The sequence below is a fragment of the Excalfactoria chinensis genome, chromosome 19, assembly GCF_039878825.1.
Source record: "Excalfactoria chinensis isolate bCotChi1 chromosome 19, bCotChi1.hap2, whole genome shotgun sequence".
NCBI lineage: Eukaryota > Metazoa > Chordata > Aves > Galliformes > Phasianidae > Excalfactoria > Excalfactoria chinensis.
The window spans coordinates 3,891,427-3,915,019 of record NC_092843.1 but is presented as its reverse complement, the minus strand read 5'-3'; the positions used below and the strand labels follow the sequence as shown (position 1 = coordinate 3,915,019).

Sequence of the window (23,593 nt, the reverse complement as noted above, 5' to 3'; positions counted from 1 at the left end):
CTAAAACTGGAAAATTAGCTGCTTTATTTCCAAGCACAACACGGCTTACTGTACTGCAGCATCAGCCAAAGCTGGAGGCCTCATCAAGGTAAAAATAAAGCCTCACTATGATGTCAGTTCTGAGCTTTTTCATTTTATAAAAGAAATCCCTCAGTCCTACAGCTGCAATGTCTTTTTTTTAATACCAAAATAACTGATGACAAGGAAAAAGCCTGTGCTGTGCCATACTTTACTGACTACATCAGTAAAACACATGTTTAGTTCTCCTGGAAATTGCTGCTTTGAGCAAGGCAGCTATCTGAAGTTATCCCAAAAGGTGTAAATGGTTTTTACATGCATTTATCTTTTTAAATTGGAAAACTGCCTCTTTTTTTTTCCTCCCCTGCCTGTGCCATTGTCAAGAGAAAACATCACAAAGTGTCAGCAGAAAAGCAGTGCTGGCCTGAGATGTTGGTAATTACAGTAGCAAATATCAGCAATAGCAGAAAGAAAAGGCTTTGGGGGGTGATCTTACAGGAACAGCACAATTTGCCAGCACAACACTATCAGCTCTGTAACAGCAGCCAGAACTTCTACCTTGGGACATTACAAGCAGCCTGAGCAGCAGTGAGTTCTGTATTGCAGTCTGCAGGAGGAAGGCAGGAAAACAAGAGAATCTGCTTAATTAAAAGATCCATTATTTAAATGAATGTGCTTCAGTCCACAGACTGTTGCTTCCCTGGATAGTGTCTGTTCTTCCTCTACCACCCAGACATTTTCAGATACTCTAGCACAACCTAGTGCTGGAGGGCAGCAATAGCTGAGCAGGGAAAGTCCCATTGCCCTACACACCTCTATCATGTCTTTATACACAGAGCTGCAAATTCTCCTTGTCTTATAAGCCCCGTATGATCAACAACTCTCCAACTCCTCATGTAAAAAAAGAAGTTGCAGAGCCGACTTAACAGCCTGTTTCCAAACCAGCCACATCTATTCCTCTCACAAGGAGAGGACAGAAAATGCTGTTGTCCCTTTAGCCAGGGGCAGAGACTAAGGTACCTTAAATCAGCTGCTTCAGAAAACTGTTACTAACAAAAACGGGGTGTGAGCACCTAAGAGGTTAAGTGAGAGAGAATCTCTTTGAATGCCTTATGCAGAAAGGAAGCAGCACCGACAGACTCTGGAGTTCATTGCTTCCAGTGGGAGGAAAAGTCATTACAGTGAAATGATGGAAGCAAACACTGCAGATTCTTTCATCTCCAAGGGGAAGAAAGCTCTCCACCAGCTAACTGGAAAGAAACCTCAAGCTAAGCCTTTCATACAAATAACACCTCCATTCCATGGAATGGAATTGATTAAAGCCTTTAGTTTTTCATTTAACAACTGAGCAGTGTTGAAACAGTCTTGGTTAAGAACCAAAGGGAAGCTCAATATTTCCTTGGAGACATTAATGCTTCAGAGCATTCAACATATAGTGTATTATATAGTAATTGCACAACATATGCCTTCTGTGTTTGGTAAGAAGTGGTGCCAGATGGACTCTGACAGTTCTAGCTTGAAGTGCCCAAATGGAAAAGATTAGAAGAAACAAGAAGTGCCAAGACCACACTAAACAATTCTGTTTCTCATTTTGTAAAGTACGTGGCAATCACAGTGCTGGGAACTTCCCTGCCAGAGGGACAGGCATTAACTGAAAGTAAAATTGTGAAGGATGCTCAAGAAACTGAAGTATCACAATCCAATCTGAGTTCTGATACGTGATGAATGCTGTAAATTTGTAACCTACACCAGCGGTTTGCTCTTTGCTCTCCCCCTTTTTTCCACTTCTCAGAAGGAAATTACTGGGAACAATTCTTTTGCTTGCCTTACAGACTCTGATTCAGAGAAAATGATACCTAAAACCAAAGGCACCTCCTGGAAGCCATGAAAAGAAAAAATAGTTCAAAACTCATTTTATAGCTTGTAACAGTTTTGACCTTTGCAGCAGTGCTAGTCAAGCTCACAGAACAGCAGGCTTAGGAAGGCAAATATTCTGGTAGATCTGCAGAACAGTGAGGCCCTACGGGAGACAGAGAGAGGTTCTGTAGCTGGAAATCTCTGCATTATGTACTTAGTACTTCACTCTCATAAATCAGATAATCCTGGGAAGCAGACGTTTCTAACATGGTAAGAGAGCTCCCATGCTTTTTTCTAAGAGCTAACCAAAAGGTCCTGGGGTCAAATCCGATCAGAAAGAAGTTGGATAGTAGGAAACGTTTCCTCTCAGAATGAGAGGTGCTGCAGTGGCACAGCTGCACAGGGAGGTGGTGGGGTCACCTTCCCTGCAGGTGTTCAAGAACTGCAGTGATGTGGCACTGAGGGCCATGGGCAGTGGGCATGGTTGGGCTCAAGGATCTGAGAGGTCTCTTCTAACCATAATGATTCAGTGACTCTACTATTTCCAGACAATCAGCTCATTACAGTAAACAGAGCATTTTCTCCTTGCCTGAATACAGAAAATAGCTTGCCTACTACATAAATTAGAACCATGTTTTATGAAATGAGCTGCAAGAAGCTAGACAGCAATGCACTGACCTGGCAAATTTTGTTCCACAAAGGAAAGCACTTACCAAGTTACACCACTCAATACAAAGCTTCCAAGTTCCAGCCTCCCCCTATCAGGAGTTAGGGACACTGAGATCTGAGCTGCTGATATACTGAATGGGAGGATCATGGTTTGTAGAGAGGGGTCACTGTAAAGTCAACAAAACAGCTGGCTGAGTCCGCTTTCTACTCATCTGCGCTTTGTCAAGGATAAACCCTCTGCTCTCAACTTGCATTTCTTTTTGTGACAACCAAATCAGCAAAAGCCCCTCCTCAGAGGATGAAATCCTTACAAGAACCAACAGCTGAGAAAAACACAGTCAGTGTATATACAGCATGAACTAATCCCTCACAGCAGTCATGTAGGAGCAACTGAGTCTTAGTTTTTTGCTTTAAAAAGCAAATGACTGATTAAAGCTATTCAGGCAAGTAGCCCACTGATCCCATTTTGTTTGGCTCTAGTTACTTACAACAGGCTTCAATTACACTCCAAAGAGGTGCCTGACAGCATTAAGCATTACTAGTACTATGAACAGGCATTCACACCAAAGAGAAACACCACTGCTGAGATTTCTCGCAACTGTGATGGAAATATTGCATTTTCTAGGCAGGTCGTTCCATAATAAGTGACCGCATATTCAGCTTTACAAAAGACTGCAGGGGTAGGGGGGAATGCTGGATTGACACGTGTCAGTAATAGAAACATGCAACTCCAAAGTCCTAGAGAGCTCTAACAGCAGGTGACAAATAGCACAAAAATGGACAATGAGTATCTTAGTTACCTAAACTATAATTAGCAAAATCCTGAGGCTGGGTGTGGGGTTCACAGATTCAGGAGACATTCAGCTTCAGAAGACCAGGCTTCCCAAACACCTATACAAGCATTTATTACCTCCCTGTAATACAGACATTTTCTCCACCTCTTCAATATTAAAGTATTTTTTAATGAAGAAAGTCCATAAAAATAAGAACGTTTATAAGAAACTGAGATTTTGTTTTGGGTTTATTTTTGGTTCCTTTCTCTTCGTTCTCTCATCTTGCTCAAAAGCCACTTACAGCTTCTAGTTTCTTCCTCAGAACATTTCATGAATTCTACTTCATGCTTGGACCACAAGAAATCACACTAAAAACAAAGCACTGACAAAGTAAATGAGGACTGAGAAATACATTTGTGAACACAGCCATACTAAAGGGAATCCTCATCTGTGCAGGTGTTAATGAGCGAGGGGAAAGATAAATACTGAAATGACGGAAACCACTTAGAATACCTTAATCAAAACCAGACAGACTGCATACTGTGTATATGAGAACCACCTCACATCCCTATTGGTTTATACTTTTGCTCAAGGATGCATCTCTACTTACTTGGTCAGCTTATGGCCCTTCATCGCAATGAGGAACTCTCTGACAGTCTCAGGACTCTGGTATCTGCACGGTGTTTTTGAGATGTACTTCAGTGTCTGCAAAGGATAGCAAGAAAGTACGCATTATTCCCCACTTACCCTTTTCTTCCAGTGCTGCCTATGAAATTAAGCATATCTGAAAAACACCCAAACAAAATCAGACTGTCATTTCATCTTTTGAAGGTTATTAATATTATTTATTATTTCCTTCTGTAAAAAAGTGGAAAGCTGTCACAGATCTCACACTTCCTTCTTCAGTAAGACTGATACTGATGAAGAAACAGGCAATGCAGAGCTCCAGTTTCATGTAATGAAAACTGCATCAGTACTTATCCAGAAAACCCCAGTGAGTTCATTTTACAGACACGACGCAGAGAGCTCATTACACTTCAGGTTGGAATTAACACTTTGAATAATCCCCCTGTGGTTCTGGATGGTCGTTTCCCTGCTCTGCCCAGAGCCCAAGGTGCCAACTGAAGGTTACAGACAAGGAGTGATCTTTAGAAAGCATTTGCTTTCTTGATTTGGATTAAATAATCTCAGGTGATGCACAGACTGTGATACAGCTGTGCTGAACGCCATCACTCAGACTTACTTGTCATTTTAAAATTCATTCAAGATTCAAAGCCAGCTGAAAAAGGTACAGGTGCATGTGTTCATTGCTTTGTTGTAGCTTCTAACACTTGAGAAAAGCTGAATAACATTCATCTTTAAAACCATACTTAACTCCTGCCAAGTTTTAATGAATTCCGTGCCAGGAATGCTCCCACTGCTCATCCATAAAAAGGCCCTGCAGTTGCACAATGCTAGCAATGCCTCTCCAGTCTATGGCTGCTTTCATTTGTTATACATGTACTTGGCAGCGCTTTCCTAAAGCTGATAGAAGCAGGTTAGATGGGCTGTCGTGAACATCTGGCAAGGTTAGTGCAGTATCAGCAACGTTCATCTGCCTGGAGACCATTTATCTCTGCTCCATTTTTAATGTAAAACTTCGCAACCTCAACTAACTGCTGCAACACGTTACATCTGCTTTCTCTGTTTAAAGCAACACAACGCCTAGCAGGCAGATCATACATTATGGAATTGGAACTGAGCAGATTAAAAAAACAATACTGGTAATATAACTCTTAAAAAGAAATAAATCGAATTCAATTTCCTGGCTGTCTGTGCGTGGAAAGTAGCTCCGAATCTACCTGAATGTTGCTTGGATTAGACCCCAAAATGAAGAGCTGGGAATAATGAATAACAAAAGAAAGGTCAGGAAATCCTCACATTGTCTGCACTGTGTGCGTCAGCAACTGAAGGACTGGAAAGAGCACTGGCAAAGTCTGCTTTGAATTAAGAAAAAAAATCTTCAGCTGTTGATACTGTGCAGCTACACACAAAGCCCAAAAGCACCCATCCAGCTAATGGCACACTAACTGGAGCAAGACAACAACGGGACACGTTTATTAGGATACCATGTGCACAAATTAGCTGTAATAATAAAGGATCTATAATTCTGTATGTTATGCTCTGCCATTTCTTCTGTGCTCAGAAAATCTTTAAAGTGAATACTTCTATTTAACGGTCTGAAACCAAGTAAGCTGAATGAGTATTTACACAGCAGAAACCAAGACACTGGGGAGAAATCATTTAGAAGACCATCAGGTCAAATAAGAAGTTGTACAAATGTATTTCCAGCATAGTTCCATTAAAATTTGTTATTTCACAAGCCTGGGTAAATAAAAACAGGCTTCAACAGCACAGTTGTTCATTCTGCTTTAAGAGAGTTGATCGGATATGGATTGCTGTATTCTTAATGACCGGGTTCACTGGACGACTGAGAAACACAGCATCAGACATTTCTTCCTGCAAGCCTCGTTTGTCCTTTTCATACTAAATGGACTCTTATTTTCCAGTAAAGACAGCTGACATCACACTGTCACCCAATACAATTATTTAAAGGACCAGCTTCTTTTCCAGGGTTTTCTTTTTATGCAACTTCAACTAAAGTGCCTGATGTGCATCAAAACACAGCCCCTCATTTAACAAGCTTCATCTGGTTACTTCAATACCAATGGATGCATGCATGCACAGAAATCAGCAAGACATACCCAGTATGAACAAAAAGAGATGAAAAAGCTGGTTTTCTTTCAGTCTAACATAGGAAAATAAATGTACCCAGAGTTTATACTAGCTTCACCCCTGGGATAAAAAATGAGCATCCTATTGGTATTTAACATGTAGCAATACAACAAAGTAATAAAATCATTAAGCTACATGCTGACACAAAAAATAGTATTAAAATATATACATATACATATAAAATATATACATATATATATACTCACAGGGTCTTTCTGAGCTGTTTGAAAGAGGCAGAGGAAGAGACTGTTAGTCTCCAGGAAGATTTAAACTAGCTTTTTGGTAAGCCACTATTTCGTTGAATCTGAGGCTTAGGAATTACAGCTCTGCACCTACCCAAACAAAGGCAGAACTAATACAAAAACAAAGCCTAGGCCAAATCTTCTTCACATGAGTAGTTTCACCACTCAGTGGGGTTACTCATGCAAGCAATGCAATCTGCTTTCAACAGGCTGCCAATCACGGTGCTGCTCATGCAGCCCTCTGATACGGACACAAGAGGTCCTATTGCAAGTGTGCTGTGAATTTGCTAGTTTGGTATATTTAAAATGTTATTATCGGTGTTATACAGTTTTATTAGCTCTTTCTAGCAGTAGGTTAAACATTTGCTGCCAATCTGACATCCAACTGCTGTCGATATTTGTACAAGTAATTTTGTGATTCCAATCGTGTTTTTTATCTTGCTCTTTCGATAACATCTATTTTAGTTGGAAGTTATTAGTTTAATTCTGTTTATGAGAAAATACCCCATGTGATCTGTGCCTCAGCTTTGAAACCATGCTTAGGGGGCATCATCAATTAATCACACGATAGCAAGTTCCAGCCTGGGTCTTAAAAGCAGATAATATGTGTGATCTCTAAAACAAACATGCAAGCAAACACTAAAACAAGAACAGAAGAACCAATTTTTGCTTGTTCTTTTTGTAAAGAATTTTAATCAGAGCCAAAGTCTGTGATCTGCAGCAGTCAGCAAGTGCATCCCAGCTAAAGAGAACTTCCAGATCTCTGAAAATGAGTTTTCTTACAGCAGGACAGGCAGTGCTCTGTTATCTGGGAAGACGGGAGGCTGGAGCTTCTAGAGAAAGGAGAAGCGTGGCAATGCGTATTTGGTGTCTGCAGTTTCCACACCCCTCCTTGGCAGCACTGGGTAGTCTCAGCCCAGAATTACCTGTGCCAGACTTATGTCTCTGCTTTGTTACTTGCTCCCACTGAAAGGGAACATATGCAAGGAGAGTACAAACTTACTGGGCAGTCAGAGTGGATCCAGTAGAATCCAAAATTCTACTTTCTGCACAGAAGATCTAAAATGCAGCCAGAACTGGCCCTAGAAATACTCCAGCTCTGATCATATCAGAACGCACCTGAGTTTATAAATCACACTGACAAAAGCGTCTGTGCACGGAACCAGCTGCAAGGCTCTGCACTTACAATGCAGTTCACCCACAACCTGAATAAACTGCCCAGAGATTATGAAAACTGACAAAAAAAATACGAGGGTAAACGTGACGCAAAATGACTTAACTTTGAATCAGTGCAGCTTATGGTATTTTACAAGGGTGATTTATGGTGTCACCCACCTCATACATGATTGTGTTCAGGTTCTGCTGACCGGAGCTCTGCTTGCTTTTTCCACTCTCTTTGCGCTGCTGCTTAAGATCAGTGAGTAGCTGGAACACCTGACAAAAAGCAAACAAATAAGCTTGCAGTTATTTGAGAGTGTTTTACCTACACACATCACACTGGGAAAACAAGCAAACAAACTCAAAATCTTATCAAGTAAATTAAATTAGAAATTGCTTCTTTGCTGACTGCACCAGCAGGTAAAATGAAAGAATATTCAGGCAATAGAAAGGTGAATAAGGAGATGGGTAAATTCATGAAACCAAGAGCAAAGAGATTCCCAGTTCTTACCGCACGTTATCCAAAAGCCACAAGGGAGAAATCAGCAGGAAGAATCTATTCTGTTTACCTTATCCCATGTCCCATTATCCAAAGCCAATACCCACGGCACAGTAACACATCACTTCTTACTGCTTCTTCTTGGTAACTCATTTAATTCAAGTTCCAATGAAATTATAAACTCAAGAAACGAGAATGCAAACATTTGTAGGTGGTGAGAAACACCAACGTTGGCAGCTAGGAGCCCTGCATTTAATTTGTGTGGTATCTTCTATGAAAAAGGAAAGTGGTGTCCATTAAGCAAAAGCAGTCAATCCTTGAAAACCAAAGCTGAAACTATGCATTGAGCAGATGAAGACAATACGACTGCTGACAATGAGACACCAAAAGACAACTCCAAGCTTACAAGAGAAATTCAGGCATAGAACATTAAGTACATCAGTCTTGAACATTCCTTTCAAACTTTCTGTGTAAAATATTACTTTGATAACATTAGCTACGCCACCAAAGAAAAGAGGAGCCAACAGAAAAAGATCCATAGTTTTAAAGGCATCAGTAACTTGGAAGAGCAGTAAAAAGCCATGCCCAGTGTAGCTGCAGGCACTGCAGATCCCTTCCTGCAAAGGGCTGAAAGCTGCACGCATGACAGCCGGGCTCTGAAAGCTGAATAAGCACTCATCAGTAACTTCATTTTCCCCACTTCCTTCTGCTCTTTTTCAACATATGTGGTACATTTGCCAACACGAAGACAAAGCTGAACAGAATTTTGCCCAAAGAATTGATTCTTCAGTTCTCCCTGTTCTACACCATCCCCTTGGGACACCCATAGATTTCTCATAATGGGGCCAGTGCCACTACTGAGCCACAATAACACCAAAGTTCCAACATCCAAAGAAGGAAGCAGAGATGATTTAGCAATAAATAACCTCTGAAATACTTGCTATCTTCTGTACTGCAACAATACATTTATTTTGAGCAGATACTTAGTGCCAGTGTGGCTAATATCTATTTCTCTGTAAGACAGTTCTTTCCAAGTGCTCTTCTAACAGCCACCAGATGGTTGTTTTGCTGTACACATACAGCCCAGAAGAAAACATTTTAAGATTTGCTTCAGAATAGGATAAAAGAGCTGTGCAGCTTTAAGCTTCAGCAGTAAAACAACAGAAAGAAAACATGTTTTACTAAAACCATTCAAAAGCTACATTCATAAACACTGCATTGAGAGCTTTCTGTCACCTGGCTGAAGGTAAGCCAATAAGAACAACAAATTTCATCACAGAACACCCTGAGTCAAAAGGGAGCTACATAAGGATTAAGTCCCACTCTCATTTCTCTCTACCCCACTAAAAAACAAAACAAGTCAACAATACATCGTTACTCTGGAGATAGGAGCGTAATTAGGAACTAAACCTACACTAGAAAATAAGACTTTTTCTTTCTTAATAACAAATAAATGAGGAGGAAAAAACCAATCATCACAGACAGGTCTCACTTCAAAAAGAAGCATATGGGCGACTGACACAGCATCACAGCGCAGGTTCAGCATCGGGATGGACACAGACGTACCTCAAAGTTACTCAGCAGTGCAGCATTCGCATCTTTTCTAAAAGAAAAGAAAAAGGATACCATTATTTATGGTCCAAGTGGAGAACCACAGGCTCTAAAAGGACATTATTTTCCTGTTTCTTCACAAAATCATTCAGAAACTTATCTGTGAGGAATCTATTATTGCCACATCAGGGAAACAACTGTTCTACCATATCATAATTGTTCCATGAATATACTTCATATTTTGTACACTGTCCCATCAGCCCCAAGCACTTCCATTTCACACTCCTTTGACCCAGACACGCTCACCCAACTTCACCAGCCAAACCCCAACCTCCTTACTCCCCCTTACAGAGAAAGGCCTCCAGTTTTATTTGACAGGGAAACTCATTAGGATTGCACACACCATTTATTAGTGAAGAAGAAGGAAAAAGAATACAGCTGCTATTTTTATACAGCGTGCATCTCACACACAGCTATGTGTGAGCATAGCTATGGCACTCAATCCACACACAAAGGCAAACAACCACACAGAGAATTATCCAGTTCCCTCTTTATTTATTGTTCCAATCTTTATGTGACTGCTCCTTCATTACCAGCACGAGGCTGTGTCCCATTTCCCACCAGCCCTACACTTATTCTGTCCCAATTAAGAAACGATTGCTATCCACCACTGGTTGGCTGCATTCTCTTTGAGTTAAACGTGTTGTTAAATGAATGGTGCCCATGTCACTACTGCATACTATAATTTTATATTGGTAAATCATAAAAAGGGGATAGAAAAGCCTGACCCAGAACACCATACATTCCCCTCACAATACATTGTGCTGAGCAGTCAGCAGCCACAACAACAGCAAGTTTCCATACAAAAGGGGGAGGGAAAAAGGCTTTTCTCAGGTCTGTGCATATAACAACAACAACAAAAGGTACAATGTATTGTTAAGCACCATCCACTGTCTGAATAGAACCGTCCCGTTCATCGCTTTCAAACGCGTTAAATGCATCCACAAACTTCCACAGGTTCTATCATTGTTTTTAAATGAAAAGGACCTCCTAAAATACGCTGAGATGAACTCCAACTTCCACTTTGCTGACTCGAGGGAAACTTCAGCCAGTGAGCTCACACGGCTGCCATTCATGTTTTACAAACCCTATAGCTCCTGTTGTGGGGTAAATGCAAGTCTTCAGAATCTTTGCATCCAGGCTATGCTACACAAATCCCTATGGATCAAAGACATCCTTTGTTCGAAATCATAACACCACGGGAGAGTAAGGCAGGGAATCACCGGGTGACAAAAGCGAGAGGATCGTATAGAGTAAATACATCGCTGGGAAAATGGGCCCCTGGAAACCTGTCAGGAATCGAATTATTGAAGACAACCACTTTCTTTTTTTCTTTTTAATTCTAAAACACCGTTATGATTATTTTTCTTCTTACAATTGATAGTAATTGAGTCAGCCTAGATCTTAAGCCTTGAATGCTGCCTGAAGTACCAGAGCTACAAGCTTGTAAGCAAGCCCTGCTTCAAAAACGTTACAGAAATCATTTTTATGGCGTTAAGACTTACCAGCCCCGGACAAAGACTTAAATAGAAACGCACACAAAGAATAAAAAAGCTTTCTTAGAACCGAAGGGCCTCCTGGGCCTCAGCAGAGGACGAACACCATCACCCTGCATCTCACAGCGATGCCAACAAGGCACAAAGGCGCTCAGCCCAGGCCCACGCAGACACGTCTCCGCACACCCCGCAGGCCCAACGAACAACCCCGCACACACACAGCGCGGCCCAGAGCCCCGCACACGGAGCAGGACAGAATCCCACCCCGGCCCGCTCCTTACACCTCCATCTTGTCCGCCGCCCCGCGCAGCCGCACGCTGAGGTCACCGCCTCGCCGGGGCCGGCCCCTGCCGCAACACAGCCGGGAGGGAGTGCGTGCGGGGAGCCGCGGGGAGGCTGAAGGAGGTTCGGGTGTGTACGGAGGAAGCGGAAAGCGGAGCGGAACGACCGGAGGGAAAAAAAATACCTCGAAACATGCCCTCACAAGCGAAAAAGTAGAGCCTGCATTGGCCGGGAATCGAACCCGGGCCTCCCGCGTGGCAGGCGAGAATTCTACCACTGAACCACCAATGCTCGCTCTGTGTGCAGCTTTCCCGTCTGCTCAGTTGAATTGCACCTTTTATGCTGACTGCTCTCATATCCCCATGTCCACTTTGGTCTGCAAATAGGTTTTCAACATTTGCAGACTGCAATAAAAGACTCCTCAGTCATTCACAGACCTTAAAACAGACGCACCTACCAGTCCCTCTGGATGACACAGAGGATGCGAATATACCATAAAATTACAGCCATAGAATATCACGAGTTGGAAAGGACCCACAAGGATCACCAGGTGCAACTCCTGGCTCAGTGCAGCACCACTCAAAAACGACAGAATATTTGTTTGTTGAATGGCAGATTTCACTTGCAGAACAATAACTACTGCAGGCAGAAAACTTAGTATGAAGAATGATGTTTGGAGTGGAAAATAGCATTGCTGTAGTCCTTCCAAATCAATATCGGGTGTTTGCAAACAGACAAGTAAAGCCTTATTGCTGTATAGAGGTATGGTCCTGCTATGGTCTGATTTTTGTGTGGTGCTGTGTGGAAACAGGAGTTGGACCTGATAGTCTTTATGTGTCCCTTCCAACTTGGGATGTTCTCTGATTCTATGAGTCCCATACGGCTGCTTGTTCATGGCAGGGCTGCGAGAGCAATTGAGGGAAGAGGATGAGTTGGACATCTTGTACCCACCAGCTCCCTGTTATGGCAGGAGCACAAGATCCACTACCTCATATTCTCTCCAGAGTCAAGCCAGGAAAAAATCTACTCTCAATTTGAGTCTTTGCTTCTCCTTGAGGTGTTGCAAAAGCTGCTGTCTGACCCAGTGGACAGGCTGCAATGGATGCTGGTCTTTTTCGTGTCGGGATTAACTAACCTTGCAAGTTGGTCAAACCAACACAGCAAATGCTCTGCAACTTCTTCGCCATGTTTCTAACCTTGCCCATGAAACTGCCTGTACACCATCTCCCGTCTAGATCAAAAGGAAGAAGAATTAAAAAGCTTTCATTTGAGAATGTTATTTCCAGACCTTACCAAATTTCCAGACTTTTGTTCTAAAAGTACAAATCCTTACGTGCCTCTCCTCACCCTCTGCAGATACAGGTTCAAAATATTCAGCATATTAATTGCATTTCTCTTTTGTTATATTTGTCCTCCAACACCAATTTATCATCCTTATGTTCAGTGTTTCTCCAGTTCGTTCCACAATGGCAGTGCCCAATCCCGGCAGCTAGAAAGGATGAGCATAATACAAATGCCTCTCTCAGTGGCCCTCAACTTTTTTCTTTCCAAAAGAAATAGTCTTCCTAAATTCTTCCTAGCAGACACATGCAGCCTGTTAGGGCTGAAGTACATAAATGATCAGCTACGGGTCCACTGACATCATGTGAGGGGAATCTCTAAGAGAGAACTCATTATCATTACACACAACTTTGCAGGAGAGACGGAACGATTAGCTCAGTGAACTCTGTTTTTAATTGCTGCACGTTAGATGTTAGACAGTTATGCTACACCATCCATAGGGAATGCAGACATAGGTTTTTCTAAATGTGCTTAGCATGTCAACATTTTAAGCATTGGCTTGTGATTGTTACCACTAAGGCTTGGTAGAGAGGGGCCTCGGTATTAACTATTGAAAGCAGGGGGCCTAGCAATTGCTATTGAAAGCAGATCTGCAGGGTATTTGTATTCTTTGTCATGAAAGATGTTTACTGTGTTCAGCATTTCGCTGATCACCCTATAGTGTCTTTTTTTTTCTTTTACATTCAAAATTCATTAAACAAGGTTGTTGTGTTTTGTTTTGTTTCTTAACAAAAAAATGTCAGCACTGCTTCACACCAGTCTAGCTGACGGTGCGTTTGACCAGCATGTTCAGCCCACAGCGCTTTTTTTCCCTCTTTTTCTAAACCAAAATGACACTTAAAAAAGAATGTTTTTAAAGAAGATATGTTGGAGCTGTTTGTCACCCCAGCCTCGGTTATGAAAACTATGAATAGAGGATTTCTTTACACCACTTTCAGAGCCGCACTCCACAAGTATTGCGCTCTTCCAGCAAAAGCAAAATAAACAGTGTAAATAGTAAGGACGTGAATGTGATTGCAAAAGCAAGTACAAATAAAATCCAAATCTTAGAGGACATTAAAATATATTTAATTCATCCTCTCCGTGACGCAAAATGGGAGATTCACTCTTACTACTTCATTGTATGTCAGCTGGGAAGATAATAATGATGAGGATACATTCCAGTGTTTGTTAGAAGAGACCTATTCTGCAATGCTATTTCACTATTTTTCCCTCAAAAACAACCTCCCCAGCCCCAAACATCTTTAAGTCATCCTATTTGTTCAATCACATTAAGGATTTCTGATTGGCTTTACAGCTTCACTTCCATTTCTACTACAATAATATTACTCTGTATTCTATGTTGCCCGCTGTGCAGAAGAGATCGGTATGAAGTGTTTCATCTAAAAACAGGAAAAGAGAGAATTAATAACCTCCTCAATACAAACTGGGGCAGTGTTCTGTACACAAACTAATCCCTGTGAAGTTGCTCAGTGCACAGTGATAACACTGATGGATCCCATGTGGAATTATACATGTCCTTGCCGTGTATAATTCCAGGCATAGATTAATAAAAGTAGGATCACCTGACAGCAAATACAGAAGGCTTCTTGATCACAAAACTAAATTTGTGGTCAAGGCATAGATTGTGAAAACAGCAGAAATTCAGCTAAGTTGTTCCTGTTGATTAATACCCGGCTGCATGTGGATTGCATATTTTTGTCCCACAGCATCCATTAGAACAATTTATTTCAAGGCCAAAACCTGCAATAGATCACCACAACTATTTGACATAAAGACAATGTGTTACTGATCTCTCATCTCACTTGGGCACCTGGGATATCTACTTTTTCCCCTTTTTCCTTCTGGGCACATCCTGCTGGATATCTTCAGGCAGAAATACGTGTAATCCTCACTCAGGCTGTGTGTTAACCTACACTGATATAACAAACATGAGACAGAGATGCTCTCTGTACTGGGTACACTCGGGCTGTAAACTGAATGCTCACAATTCTCCCAAAACAACAGCAATTTCCTATCAAAGCCAGGAGTGAGGACAAGGACATTTGTAAAGGGTGTCCTGTAAAGACAAGAAAAGTAGTAAAAAATGATGGATTTCAAAGCAAGAAGGATGTGATCACAAAGCAATACAGCAGTTTCCAAGCGTAGATGCCTTGGAGTAAATGGAAAAAGGAGACAAGTTGAAGAACTGAAAGAACAGAAGGAAAAAGACAAGACAGTCGGCTAAAGGGAAGGAAGAAATGGGGACAAGAAAATTAGAATATGTTTCCTGAGCTTTGCCGAAGGTCTGTGCCATGCAGATGGAAGCATGCTGCACTGTAGAAACACACAGCAAGGCAAACCAGCAAGTGATTTTTCAGAGCAGAAATGCACTGTGTCTAAAGAGAAACTGGAGCTGGGGAGCAGCTTTGTGAACAGCTGTTCCCAACGCTCCCATTTTTTAAACCAATTCTTTAAAACCATTCTATTTCGAGTCTGATCGGAGTTAAGACATGAGCTATTTGCCAGGGCCGCAGACCCAGTGACTGCTGTGGCACTGCACTAAACTCACATCCCACAGCCTCAGTCTCAGGCTCACAGAAGCTTCTAAAGATTGACCCGATGCAATTGGTGACAGCAGAAACCCAGAAGCTGAAGTGTCCTTTGGAGTGGGGTGAAAAGGCTCATCTGCACAGGAACTGGAGACAAAATAGGTCCCAGATATTTCATTCTCATGTGTTGGTGGCAATGTGGATGGAGAGTTGATGATCCACCCAACATCCCAAGTACATTCATTACCAATGTAGAGGGCGATGCCAGAGTAAAAAGACTCCTTCAGCACAACGATACTCCCCGACAAGGAGATGACCTGCCAGTGAAACCACACAGCAGACACTCTCCCGTTACAGGTGCTCTTACACCAATAATTTTACAAACAAGCAACATGAGGGAATCTCTACCAGCTCTCCACAGCTACCCTACCCACTGGGAAACCTCTCCCTGACCTTTTCCTGATTGCAGCGGCCAAACACAGGACAGGGGTGGGCAGCATGAGGGGGGCCAGGGAGGGGCAGAGCTGGGCTGGATGAGGGGACACCCCGCCCCAATGGGGCGTGACGAGCTGCCAGCCCAGGCTCCGAGGCACGTAAAAGCGGGGCAGTGAGACCGGAGAGCACAGAGCGACCAGCCAGGGCTGAGCTGCGGAGACGGTGAGCAGGGCCGTGCGGGCAGCTGGGGAGGCTCTGTGCTGCTGTGGGGCTGGGAAAAAGCTGAGCTGAGCCAAACAGAGCTGAACTGAGCCTCACCTCGCTGTTCCGCAGGTTGCACCAGGCGCCAGGATCGCTGCAAACACGAGCAAAACGTCGTCCGAAATGGCAACCGAGGTGAGGCCAAACTTTGCTTTTCCTTTGGGGTGCTCTTGGGGTGCTTTGATAGCTGACTGATAGCTCCACAGAGCATCCAGTTGCATTTGATAGGGAGCTCCATGGTGCTTCTCTCTGCCAGATTTCTTTTCCTGGAATTTTAAATGGAAAGGGAACAGCAAACTTATTTGCTGCAACATATATACTGCAATAATTGCTTCTCTACTACTTATATACTGCCATATACTAAGATGTATTCCAATACCTCTTCTCCATCCAAGCACTTACCTCCCAACACTGGCCTTCAGCACCTCATCCATTCACCGCAGCAGGCTGCGCTCCCGGCGAGGAGCTGCAAAACCTTGCTTTCACAACTCGATTCCTTCCTTGCCACTCTTGTTGACAAACTGCTTTAAAGAGAAAAGTTAAGATACTTGAGCACTTTGTACCTACAGGTTTCCTCCTCTCCACCGGCTGCCTGGGAAGGGGCTCCGGGAGCCGCCCGCTGTCCATGGTACCGGCAGCCCCGCAGCTCAGCGCTGCTGTAGCTTCTCGGTGTTTGAGGATTTGGGGAGTTTGCAGCTGTTTCTCTTTTTTCTTACTCAACATACCCACAGTTTTACTTGAACATGGCACTGAGAGATTTTTAGGAGAATATATCAATCATGCATTTGAACATGTCCTTTAACTTCATTACTCTCAGGGGGATAAACTATTGGGAGGAAGATTTGTTGGAAGCACAGATCCCATACTGGAGATTCTCAGCTCTTCTATATCCACTGAGCAGAGACTGACTGAAGTTGATATCCAGGCAAGCATGGCTTATGCCAAAGCCTTGGAGAAGGCTAGCATCCTAACTAAAACTGAGCTGGAGAAGATCCTGAGTGGCCTGGAAAAGGTATTTATTTCTTTCATAAACTGTCCTGCATGCTCAGTGCAATTCCAACAACAGTACTTTGATGAATAGCTTATCCGACAGCATCTGTTGTCACCTCCCTGAGTTGATGCTCTAAAGACAATCTTTCTGTATCCCCACATCCTATTTCTTAGTACTAGGCATGTGGAAAAGTGTGTTCCTGTAAGGGAATGCTATCTGAAACCAGGAAGAACTGCAGAAGCCGGTGTGTATTGCATTTGTTACTCTAGCAGACATTCTGAACAGGAGATAAATGCTTAAAATGCATCTAGCTACAGCAAAAATCCCTAATGAGCACAGCAGGAATGCTGCTCATGGAAACCTGGTGCCTCAGTGAGGTGTGCTCAGCACAACCTGCCCGCTTCAGACTGAACATTCCTGAGGAATTGTTTCAGCATGAATTAGGAATATTATTTTTCCAATGGCACTTGGGATCCCTTTGTGTCCAGCCGCCTGAGTTAGTAGAAGGCAATGCACAGTATTGTATAGGGGTGAAGAAGAGTCAGCCACTAAGCACTTTTTCTGAAATATTCATTGTTGTTGCTCACCTACCATGGATAATGGGCAGCCCATACAATGTTTGTATAGGAAAATCTTTACGGACAATGCTAAAGCAACGACTGCCACTTCAGCTCACTTTCTCACTGTGATGCTTAAGTCCTGCCATAGCCAGGACTGTAGGATCAGCAAGGATCAAAAGATGAATCTCCACCAAGTGCAATGCAGAATATAGGGATAGAGCAAGCAGCCAGCCTGGGCCTGAAAGAACAGGAATGCAGGAACTCCTGTGAGAATGCTTTCATTTCCGTTTGGATGGCAGAACTTGGTATTTCCCCTGGACAGCTTATAGCCCCTCACTCAGAGAATCAGTATGAGCTGACCTGTGTTTCTGTTGACATTTATAGATCTCTGAGGAATCATCTAAGGGAGTCCTTGTAATGACCCAAAGTGATGAGGATATCCAGACTGCCATTGAACGCAGACTGAAGGTTTGGGTCCTTTAACCTCTTATTTCTCTCCCTCTCTTGCTAGTGCTGCCTGACATTGAGCACATGTGCCTCTGTCCCCAGCATAGTGAAATTCCTCAACATCTTGCTATACTGAAATACTAGGTTTACAGCCAACAGTGTCCAGGACCCCTTTTGTGTGGAAGAGATACTGTACAAGTCTAGAACCCAGACTTGCCCTTCCTCAGAAGATAACCCTAGACTGAACACCTTGCTTGAGTGGAAGGGTGTCTGCTCTTGCAGTAATCTCTTGCTCAGAATAAAGGCACTGACAGAAGATATTCTCTTGTCCTCAGGAGCTGATTGGGGATATAGCTGGAAAGCTGCAAACTGGAAGAAGCAGGAATGAACAGGTATATATGGAACTATTTGTTTTTTTCATTCCTCATTTCAGGAAACCTCTAACCAGAGCTGCCTTTTGCTCCCATCCTATAGAAGAAGATATAGTGACATTATAATATCAACATGACTAAGGACACATCTGATAAATGGAAGATTCATCTTCCCAACATATAGAACAAGGAAGAGGCTATTTTACAATGATAGTGTCAGGCTACCATCTATGTCATATACTTTTTTTTCTGACTGTGGCCAATCTTGTCTAGGTTGTGACTGACCTGAAGCTGCTCCTGAAGAGTTCCATCTCTGTCATCTCCACTCACCTGCTGCAGCTCATCAAGACCCTGGTGGAGCGTGCTGCCATGTAAGTCCTTTAACAGGTCCATAGTCACAGCCTTCTTGGGACAGGAGACTTGTAGACTTGCTCTTTAACTGACAACAATCACGGCAACAGCAAGGTCTTCTGCAGAGGAAGTCACAGTCAGGCACTGTGTGATAGCACAGGGAATAGCCCCTCTTTCTCCACAGCCCACATCAGAGAGAGACATTCCTCTTTCCTCATTGTATCCTGGTGATAGAGGGAGAGAAAGGCAAAGATGAAGTGCAGCACAACACAAGATATTCTTCTCATGACCTTGCAGAAAACCTGAGAGTGTACCTGCCTCTGCTCTCTATACTGACAGCTGTCTTTCTCTCCTTTCACACACAGAGAAATTGATGTTATCATGCCTGGCTACACCCACCTGCAGAAAGCTCTGCCCATCAGATGGAGCCAGTTCCTGCTCAGGTAACCACCTTTCACACTGGGCTCTAAGAAGGGAACCTTTCTCCATTCCTGGAGCCCTGCACAGATGGAGCATAGTGCATCATTCTGTGATGGGGCAACTGGGGGAGACACAGAAGAACTAACACTGAAAGCTGCCACAGGAAAGCTCCATGTCCATTGCCTCTTGGCTCTCACCGGCCAGAGATGCAAACGCTGAGTGCGCTGTTGAGGCCAACTCTCAGGATGCCCCATCTTTGGATAGAATTTCCTCTCAGCTCATGCAAGGCTTCTTGGCTTCATCTGCTTTCTCTCATGTCCCCTCCTAGCCACGCTGTTGCACTGACCCGTGATTCTGAGCGCCTGAGTGAGGTGAAGAAGAGGATCACTGTCTTGCCTCTGGGAAGGTAATGTCTACTTTCTGTGTAATCCCTGGGCATCACTTTTCTAATGTCTTGAAGGATATCTTCTCTGCTTAATAAAGATCAATTCTGATTGGAGTTTGCAAAATAGTATATGTGACTTCTGTTTCCTTCTTCCCTTGCAGTGGAGTTCTGGCTGGCAACCCACTGGAAATTGATAGAGAGCTTCTGCGGAGCGGTAAATGTCTACTGTTGAGTAGCATGAGTCTACTTCATGTATTTGGGAGGGAGGGAAGAAAAAACATGTGGCTTCCCAAGGCATTATCATGCACTGTAACCCTGTACCAAGTGTCAAGGATTCACATGTTTTCTTTTAATCCAAAAAGACAGGCTATGTCTGTGAGGTGGTAGTTCCCATGCAGTAATACACTTCAGCACGTGTATGCTGTTGGGATTACTCAAGGACTCAGTCACCTGTATGCTGGGGCAGTCTGCTAACTTCAAGCCCTGGTCATGCTAAACCTGACCTCATCTATCTGTAACTTTCCTTTCAGAACTGGACATGACTTCCATCACCCTGAACAGCATAGATGCCATCAGTGAGAGAGACTTTGTGGGTAAGTACAACTCTATCATTCTTCCTTCCCCGTGTTAGAAGCAGACACTGGACACCTTCCCAGTTTGCCTCATTTAACAAGGGACCTGAAATCTTTGCACATGTCTAAGCTCCAGTCAGGGCTCCCTGGTTTTTCAAACACAAACCCTCTTTTCACCTCCTGCTATTCTGCCTTTTCTGCAGTGGAATTAATCTCTGTTGCCACCCTGCTGATGATCCACCTTAGCAAGCTGGCTGAAGATCTCATCATCTTCAGCACCACTGAATTTGGCTTTGTGACCCTCTCTGATGCCTACAGGTAGGTGCTTGGTCACCGATAGTCTATCCCCAAGACTCTCCTTGTCCCTGATTTCTGATTCTGGCAACTCAATCACATCTCCATTCACTGGTCACTCCTCCCCAGCTACTGCTGGCACAAATATGCTGTAAGAGAACAGGCATAGAAAACTTCCTTCTCTGCTGGGAATTCCTGCCAAAGCCCTTCCCAGAACAGCCCCGGTTTGCAATACTAACAGACTTCCTGTCTCTCAATCTCAGGGCAGCACAGCCACTGCCCTGCCTCTCTGAGGGCACAGTAAAAACAAGTGCTGCCTGCTCATGCCTTCTGTGGAACAGGGCCCTGAAGAGAAGCCTCTGTTTTGTCTCCTCTGAGAGGCAGCACGGGGTGGTAGCTCCAGATGGGATTGCAAAACCAAAGACTCTGCTTTGAGAAACATGATAATATCTGTGTGCTCACCTCACTGCTTTCCTACACTGATGTGCACAGGTGTCCAGTCAAGGGGGGCTACAAAGCACTTTTGCAGGGCTGGGCCAGCGTGCTGCATGTCTTAGCCTGCATCTGCACAGACTGGGGTTTTGCTCACCATTGCACTTCCTTTCTTCCAGCACTGGCAGCAGCCTGTTGCCTCAGAAGAAAAACCCTGATAGCCTGGAACTGATCCGCAGCAAAGCTGGTCGTGTGTTTGGACGGGTGAGCCTGTTCAAGACAGAAGAGGGTCAGGGAAACTGCTCATGTTGGGGCTGAAGAAGCTCCTTCTTAATGCTTCTGTGTAAAAATTATAATTATGCCAGGTTTAGGCTGTGAATCTCTGCTGGGGCAATGTGTTTCTCTTCCTGTAATTAACTGCCATACCTGTTTCTCTCTGCAGTTGGCTGCTATTCTCATGGTTCTCAAAGGAATTCCAAGCACCTTCAGCAAGGATCTGCAGGTAAAGCAGATATTAGCTTCCACTCCAGTTCTTTTAAGAGACACAGTTGTCTCATGCTCTAGAGGAGTCTCTTGCATTACATTTCTTGCACAAGTACAGCTTGTGTGCAAGATGATAAAACTGGGGCTGCATCAGGTCATCTAACAACAATTTCCATCTATACTGTCCCATAGGAGGACAAGGAAGCTGTCCTTGATGTTGTGGACACTCTGACTGCTGTGCTCCAGGTTGCCACTGGAGTGATTTCTACCCTCCAGGTGAGGCTTCAGCTTCTCATTACTGAATGTGGTTGGAGGACACAGTTTAAATGTAGTACAGATACAAGAGCTCTAGTCTGGTCCTGACATGATGACTTGCTCACTTCTACTGCCTTTTAGTGCCGCCACCTCAGGCAGCTCAGATACACTTGGGCAGAAAGTCCTTGGAGAGCCTGGTCCCTCCTTGATGAAGTCCATTCTTTGGTCCCCAGTGTGTCCCCAAAGAGCAGCAGATGATAACATCTCACTCTGCCTCTCCTCTCTGCAGATCAACAAGGAGAACATGGAGAAGGCTCTGACCCCTGAGTTGCTGACTACTGATCTGGCTCTCTACTTGGTTCGTAAAGGAGTAAGTATCAGAGGAAGGCCTGGAGCTCTGACTTCTTTTGATACAGAATACTGCTCAATGAGGGCCTGAGATGAGGCCTTCTGTTCTGTCCCCAGGTGATGGTCAGTGTGGGTCAACAAACACGAAAGCTGGAAACACATTCTTTACATGTATCCCAAGTAGTGGAACTGCTGCCAGGTGGACTTGATAGTAATTTACAGGTGGAATTTTACGTCCTAATGCCTCCCTTCTTCACACCCCAGAAAACAAGGATTCGGATTTCAGTCTCTAATTAAAAACAAACCAACCAAAATGAGAGCACATCTATTCTTGCCCAAGACTGCACTTCACTCGCCTGGTTACTTGATTGTGCCCTTTGCTTCTTGTTGCAGATGCCGATCAGACAAGCCCAAACTGCTTCTGGGAAGGCCGTCCACCTTGCTGAGACTAAAGGCATCACCATCAATAATCTCACCCTGGAGGACCTGAAGAGCATCAGGTTTGTACCACATTACCATAGATATGCTCAAAAGACAGCTGTCAGCCTGGCTTCCTTGTGATTCCCTTCTGTGTATACCCTGGGCTTGATAGCACTGCGAAATTCTTCCTGGTCTGTATACCAATGCTGTTACTGCCAAGCTTGTATCAACTGAGGTTTGGTGAGGGAGACAATAGTGCTGCCTTTTGACTTGAGCAGGGATGGGTCACAGGTACTGGAAGGGTATGGAGAAATTCATGCCTTGACCTGGAGGCACCAGCACTGTAGAGGAGTTTGGCTTCAGACTTCCTCCCTCTGCTCTTGCAGCTGTGTCTTTTGAATGTCAAGAACTGCTCCTGTCAGGCACTAGAAGTGCAGAAGCAGAGCTTCATGAGGCTTTTCCCCTTGGAAAAAGGATCAGCCTCCACTCCTCTAGCCCTTCCACAGGCAGTATAAAGCCATCAAACAGTGCCCATCACTCCCCACTGATACCTCTTCTCTTTGCTTCCCTAGCCCCCTCTTTGCCAGCGATGTCTCCCAGGTCTTCAGCGTTGTCAGCAGTGTGGAGCAGTACACTGTCGTGGGCGGGACTGCCAAGAGCAGCGTGACTGCCCAGATCGAGCAGCTGAGGGAGCTGCTGAAGAAGCAGAAGGAGCAAGCTTAGAGTGTGGGGACATATCCCGTGGCTGCAGCGTTGTGCTTATCACACTAATCCAGAGTTAATAAACACTGTGGTGTATTGTAGTTCACTGAAACTCCTGTGTTGCGTATTGCTTTCGAGGGACAAAATTGAGCTGGGCTTCCTCAGCCCTTCTGAGGCTGGTCACTGGTGTGAATGAACTCTCTTTCCTGGCAAAAGAACTCTTACTGGGCAGCAGGAGGGTGTGCCTACATCAGGGGACCTGCAAATGATGGGAGCAGTTGGACACAGCACAAGGCTGGACCCAGCTGTGCCACAGCGAGCTATGCAACATGCTGAGGGAAGACTGGGATGTGCACAGGAAAAGACACATGGTACTATATCTGTAACACAGCCATCATTGAACACCTTCTAGGACTGTGTTTCCCAGCCAGCCTGCCTTCTGGCAGGGAAAAATTTCCTCACCAGTTGACAGTGGAACATGCTTAGTCTTAAGCAGAATGTGGTCAGCAGGTCAACCCACAGCTCCTCCTCATTCATCATTAAACCGCCTTCAGCTCTGGTTTACCCCAAAGAACAGGAGTTGCATGTTTTCAGGAAAGCTCTTTTTTCTGTGT

The 23,593-nt window shown here is 44.0% G+C and overlaps 2 protein-coding genes and 1 non-coding gene across 5 annotated transcripts in view; 1 reads left to right on the top strand and 2 right to left on the bottom strand.

The window, feature by feature from the left end:
- The window catches only part of CRCP (CGRP receptor component), a 30,285-nt gene extending 18,748 nt beyond the window's left edge, over window positions 1–11,537 (bottom strand). Inside the window, exons 1-4 of one of the 3 annotated variants that reach the window (XM_072353642.1) lie at window positions 11,380–11,537; window positions 9,558–9,594; window positions 7,670–7,768; window positions 3,928–4,022 (exon numbers count right to left, since the gene is read on the bottom strand). In XM_072353642.1, the coding sequence (XP_072209743.1) occupies window positions 3,928–4,022; window positions 7,670–7,768; window positions 9,558–9,594; window positions 11,380–11,387 (239 nt within the window). In that variant the 5' untranslated portion in view covers window positions 11,388–11,537. The other 2 variants (XM_072353640.1, XM_072353641.1) reach the window with 2 other exon arrangements.
- Window positions 11,538–11,600: 63 nt separating this feature from the next.
- Window positions 11,601–11,671, bottom strand: TRNAG-GCC (transfer RNA glycine (anticodon GCC)). The gene has a single exon. It is a non-coding gene; the product is annotated as a tRNA-Gly (tRNA).
- A 4,400-nt stretch (window positions 11,672–16,071) lies between these two features.
- Window positions 16,072–23,000, top strand: LOC140260686 (delta-1 crystallin). Its single transcript, XM_072353260.1, has 16 exons — window positions 16,072–16,083; window positions 16,766–16,960; window positions 17,884–17,967; window positions 18,282–18,338; window positions 18,591–18,688; window positions 19,034–19,111; window positions 19,417–19,494; window positions 19,635–19,687; window positions 20,004–20,066; window positions 20,249–20,363; window positions 20,951–21,035; window positions 21,214–21,273; window positions 21,447–21,530; window positions 21,799–21,879; window positions 22,251–22,357; window positions 22,850–23,000. The coding sequence occupies exons 1-16, from the start codon at window positions 16,072–16,074 to the stop codon at window positions 22,998–23,000; spliced, it is 1,401 nt and encodes a 466-aa protein (XP_072209361.1).
- Window positions 23,001–23,593: the final 593 nt, after the last annotated feature.

What these genes read in the sequence shown, in the direction of transcription:
- LOC140260686 (XM_072353260.1), top strand. An exon ending in GAAGAAGCAGGAATGAACAG is followed by an intron (nt 18,339 to 18,590) that starts GTATATATGGAA and finishes AATCTTGTCTAG; the next exon opens with GTTGTGACTGACCTGAAGCT. An exon ending in TGGAGCCAGTTCCTGCTCAG is followed by an intron (nt 19,112 to 19,416) that starts GTAACCACCTTT and finishes GTCCCCTCCTAG; the next exon opens with CCACGCTGTTGCACTGACCC.